Genomic DNA, 5,635 nt, shown 5'->3' on the forward strand with positions numbered 1-5,635 from the left:
GAGTGCCCCTCCCCTGGCTCCTTGCTAATTAACGAGGATGTGTATTCTTCCTTAATATAGAGCGGGTTGTGATGTGATGGGCTTAGCTTCACATGAGAGGGACACAAAATAAATAACCAGAATACTAATTGGAAGATTTTATTATTTACACTATGAGTGTATCTAAATGTGGATAACTATCAGATCTTAAAAACAGAATAATTAGTAATGGCATCTGCTGAAAGAAACAGAGAAGTTGTCCTACACACAACATAAAATACATGACAGCCTAGTCCTTAAAACCATCATTAAATATCCAAAATACAGGCAGAAATGAGAGAGTTTTTAAACAATGGGCAAAATCCTGCTCCATTCATTTATATGAGCTTCCTTCAATGGGAAGGCTCAGGGAAATGTAGCAGGATTTACCGCCTCCCATGTACAGAACACACCAACTATCAGATTGAGTCAAATTGATGTAACAGTAGTCAGACAGTGAGAGCCATGTAGTAAAAAACATACCAACACATCTTAGGTAGTTATATTAAAATAATATTCAATATTATATTTATTAAATATTAAAATAAGTTTGAATAGATACCTTAAAACCTGGGGAGCCTGTGAATCCTGGAGTTCCAGGAGGACCGGGGGGCCCCTGAAATAAAGAGAACAATGTTAATATTGCAAAAAATGAAGAACATCTGCAATATATTCTAATTTAGAAATAAACCTGATTGTGTGAAATATTTTTCTGTCATACTTTTACGGAAATACTTGGAAAACTTAAGCCATGCTCTACAAGAGGAAATTTGTATGGCCTTAAGGTATCACATCTATACTTTTGTGATCCCCAGTCAAGCTTCATAGTTTCATAGTTTCATAGTTAGTAGGGTTGGAAGGGACCTGAGCAGATCATCAAGTCTGACCCCCTGCCACAGGCAGGAATGAATGCTGGGGTCAGATGACCCTGACAAGGTATCTATCTAGCCTTCTTTTAAAGACCCCCAGGGTAGAAGTGAAGACCACTTTGAAGCTGGTTGCAGATCCCAGCCGCCCTGAGAGCGAAGTAGTGCTTCCTGATATCTAGCCTGAATCTGCTCTCTGTCAGCTTATGGCCGTTGTTCCTTGTTACTCCTGGTAGAGATCAGGGGAACAGGGACTCTCCCATTGCCTGCTGGTCTCCCTTGGCCAGTTTACAGAAGGCTTCAACCTTCTCTTGTGGAGGCTGAACAGGTTCAGATCCCATAGCCTCTCCTTGTATGGCCTGCCTTGCTGACCCCTGATCATGTGGGTGGCCCTCCTCAGGACCCTCTCCATGTTGTCCACAACCCTCCTGAAGTGTGGCGCCCAAAACTGGATGTAGTACTCCAACTGGGGCCTGACCAAAGTCGCATAGAGGAATAGGATCATCTCCTTGGACCCGCTTGTGATGCATCTGGGGATGCATGACAAAGTGTGGTTAGCCTTTCTGACTGAGTCCCCACATTGGCAGCCCATATTCATCTTTGAGTCAATAATGACTCCAAGATCCTTTTCTGCCTCTGTGCTGGTGAGAGGGGAGTTCCCCAGCCTGCAGGTATGCCGCTGGTTCTTCCTCCCCAGGTGTAGCACCTTGCACTTGTCAGTATTGAAACCCATCCTAGTCTCATCTGCCCACCTCTGTAACCTGTCCAGATCTGATTGCAGCGTGTCCCTCCCCTCTAGTATGCCCACCTCCCCCCATATCTTAGTGTCATCTGCGAATATGAACAAGGTGCTAATCACCGCCTTGTCCAAGTCGCTGATGAAGATGTTGAACAGTGCAGGCCTGAGGACTGAGCCCTGGAGAACCCCACTGCCCACATCCCAAAATCCCACATTGGAAATGACCCATCCACCACCACTCTCTGGGTACAGCCCTCAAGCCAATTGGCAACCCACCTGACCATGTAGGAATTGACACTACAGTTGCCTAATTTTTTAATGAGAATGGGGTGAGAGACAGTGTTGAAGGCTTTTCTAAAGTCCAGAAAGACTGTGTCCACAACGACACCTGCTTCCAAGGATTTAGTGACCTGGTCATAGAACGCCACCAGGTTGGTCTGACAGGACCTGCCTCTGATGAACCCATGTTGGTTGTCCCTAAGCATACACTCCCATGCTAGTCCCTCGCAGTTGTGCTCCTGGATGATTTTCTCAAATACCTTCCCCAGGACCAAGGTAAGACTAACAGGCCTATAGTTTCCTGTGTCCTCCCTCTTCCTAATTTGGAATCACATGTGTTTTTATTGAATTATTTGATTGTAATGTAATAATGTCAAGTAAAAATATATATTTAATGGCTCATTTTAATGTGTGTGTGCGCGCGCACGCGCGTGTGTGCATAAGACAGAAGAATGGGCAACATACTTGTTTTGTTTATAGTGGCTGGAAAATAACAATTTAGAACCATTTATCAGGCTATATGGGAAAAATCCCATGCATTTGTTAGGAACCTGTGATTTTCTAATTGTTAAGTTTTCTACATATAATCCCAAACAATTCTGAGTGTGGCATTTAAAGCCTGTAGAAAACTTAAGGTGTTAGGACAATTATAGCAGACTCTGGATCCTCAGGAATAAAATACCCCTGGGTTCCTCTGACAAACCCCATCAAAAAAATTATTTAGTAAAAAAAAGAGACCTGATTCTATTGTAATTCATGTATCTAAGGAAAATCCCAAAGATTTACACAAGTAGAATGCTATGGAAAGTCATTAGACACCTACTCCTAATGTCCAGGTTCTGTCCAACATTTCCCTATTCCATATGGAGCAGCAAACATATGAAGGATGTTTTACACTGATTGCAATATTACACTGAATATTGATATATTCCTGCCAAAATACAGCTCTATCCTCCTCCTTTTTGGGAGAAAATGGTAAACTTTCTCATTCTTCTAGGATTTTTCTGTCATCAAAATCTGGTCCATATAAAAATTTTCACTATTTTCATAAATTTATAATTTGAGAGGTATTAGGGTATACACACACACATATATAGTGACATGTTTATGTTATTTTCTTTTTCTTTTTCATTCAAAATAAGTGCATTATATTTCAATTATAATAATAAACAAACATATAGGTATGTGCATGCATCCTATAGTGTTGTGTGGGACATTAATTCATAAACTGAATCAAGCTTGGTGAAATTTATGACTGTGTTGGTAATAGAGGCAGACAGCTTAGCCAGGTTCAAAAGGAGACTACTGTATTTCATGGTATATAAGTCAAAGTTTGAAGCCAAAATATTTACCCTTAAATTTCCACCTTGACTTATACACCATAGCACTACTTTGAAATAAAAAAAAAAATGTTTCTAAGTTCATTTATCTTTGAACATTTACATGAAACTTCCAATATAAACTGAAACTTCTGATGTGAAGGACCCATACAATGATCAAATTAATCATTTGGATGATTGGATGGAACTGTTTGGGGCTGACACTTCCAATGATGAAAATGACTGAGGAATTTTAAATTGTGTTCAGGAAATTGTTCATTGTATGTAACTCACAGCTGGTGGTCGTTAGCATGACTGTCTTCAGAAACAATCATGACAGTGATTGTTTTTTCTGAATTCTTCCCACTACAAGAGAATACTTACTGTACATGGAATTCTTTACAAATGGATCATTATAAAGTGTGGGTTGACATATAAACTGGATCTATGAAAATCCTAACCTTTTTGATCAGAAATATGGGGTTGACTTACATACCAAATAGATTTATACACCATGCAATGTGGTAGATAAATTCATGTATAATAGATCTATTAATGGCTATTGAACAGACTAATTGGAGATGTTTCCTCTGGTATCTCTAAACCATAATGGTGGATATCAGGAAGGGTACTGAATAGGGGAAAGATCACTCTAGTTATATCTGGTTTAGTTCTCCCCCTCTGTGGCATCTGCCGCTGCCACACTTGGGTACAGGGTACTGGGTTAGATGGACTAATTGTTGGTCTCAGTATGGGTTTTTTGTGGTCTTATGGATTCATTAATTTAGCATATCAAGTATATGAAGCAACAGTTTATCAATGTAATAATTAAAATAAGAGAATAAGTAAAAGTACTTACAGGTTGACCAGCTACTCCTGGGATACCATCTTTACCAGCAGCACCCTACAGAAAAAATAAAACATATCAGATATCGAGTGTTCTTTTTCAAAATGTAAAAAGCCATTTAACAAGGATATTGACACTCAAGTTATGTTTCCTTATGCCTAATACATTTCCTATGTTTCTTATTTATTAAGGAACTCAGAATACACCAGCTATGTGTTCTTAATAATTAACTATTTTCTTAATAATTAACTATTACCCAAAAGTTCCCTACCAGCTATGCTTTTCCTCTGCTGTGCTATTAGATACCAGAAAATCTTTCATTCAGGGCTAACCCAAAATATGATGTGTGACTTTGTCTTAGATTGAATTAATAAAGTAGCAAACAAAGCTACGTATTTCAAAATTACAGTAACTTGCAGACCATAGAGAGACATAGGCCATTTGCACATGCCACAAAATTGGCCTTCAAAATGGCTTAATGCCCTTTTGCACTGCTTTAATGGTGCAGCTGGTTGCACGTGTTGATGGCATAATGCACTTTAATGGCAGGCTGTTAGCACATGTCGGTGGCATAATGTACACTAAATTTACTTTAGGACGCAGCAAAATAAAACATCTCTGAGGTGGTTTAGTTTGCTGTAAGTGGAAGCACCAGGCCATGTGCATCTCAGGGGCTGTGCAGGCAGCCTGTGTAGACAGCCTAGCGGCAGCCTGTGCAGGCAGGCTGCACCGAAGGGAGAAAAAAAAAAATGAGCCTGATCCTTTTTTTTTCTTCTTCTTCCTGGAGCCTGCCTGCTTGAGCTGCATGGGGGCCTGGTGCTTCCCTCTGCAGGTGCGGTGCCCTCTGGGACCACTTAGGTCCAGTGCCACCTGGGGGGCACTGCCACTGCTGTGGAGGGAAGCACCAGTCCCACGCTGCAGCTCAGGGGCTGCTCAGTGTGCCGGCAGCTCGCCCTCCCCGCCCTGCCACTGGAGAGGCAGGTAAGGGTTGGGCCCAACCCTTGTATACAACATGCCACGGGGGTTTACTTCACGCTAAATTGAAGCAGTGTTTTTAAACACCCACTGCTTCAATTTAGGGAGAATTAAACCAAAGTAACCCCCTGTGGCATGTACAAATACCCTTAAGTGTTATTAAAAAATATACCCCAAACAATAACAGGAATCATTTGAGAATTGTTATCTATTTTGTAGATGTGACAGACAACTTCACTGCTTAGTATATATGGCACATATTCTTCTCTTAGATTTTATGTTAGTTAAAAGTCCAGAGAAGAGCAACGCACATGATCTGAGGTCAGGAAAACAGACCTTATGACGACAGGCTGAGAGCCATGGGGCTCTTTAGTCTGGAAAAGCACAGGCTCAGGAGTGATCTGGTGGCCACCTATAAGTTTATCAGGGGTGACCACCAGGATCTGGGGGAACGTTTGTTCACCAGAGCGCCCCAACAGATGATGAAGTCAAACGGTCATAAACTACTGCGAGACCGTTTCAGGCTGGACATAAGGAAGAATTTCTTTACTGTCCGAGCCCCCAAGGTCTGGAACAGTCTGCCATCAGAGGT

At 41.2% G+C, this 5,635-nt stretch overlaps 1 protein-coding gene across 6 annotated transcripts in view; it reads right to left on the reverse strand.

The window, feature by feature from the left end:
- Positions 1-5,635, reverse strand: part of COL3A1 (collagen type III alpha 1 chain) — a 75,012-nt gene that overhangs the window by 30,134 nt on the left and 39,243 nt on the right. For all 6 annotated transcript variants that reach the window (XM_019553836.1, XM_019553834.1, XM_019553832.1 and 3 more), the window contains 2 exons: positions 4,081-4,125; positions 581-634 (listed from right to left, as the gene is read on the reverse strand). In XM_019553836.1, coding sequence (XP_019409381.1) covers positions 581-634; positions 4,081-4,125 — 99 coding nt within the window. The remainder of the gene's footprint in view (positions 1-580; positions 635-4,080; positions 4,126-5,635) is intronic.

Source organism: Crocodylus porosus, unplaced genomic scaffold (genome assembly GCF_001723895.1).
Source record: "Crocodylus porosus isolate Cpor-Errol unplaced genomic scaffold, CroPor_comp1, whole genome shotgun sequence".
NCBI classification, from domain to species: Eukaryota; Metazoa; Chordata; order Crocodylia; family Crocodylidae; genus Crocodylus; species Crocodylus porosus.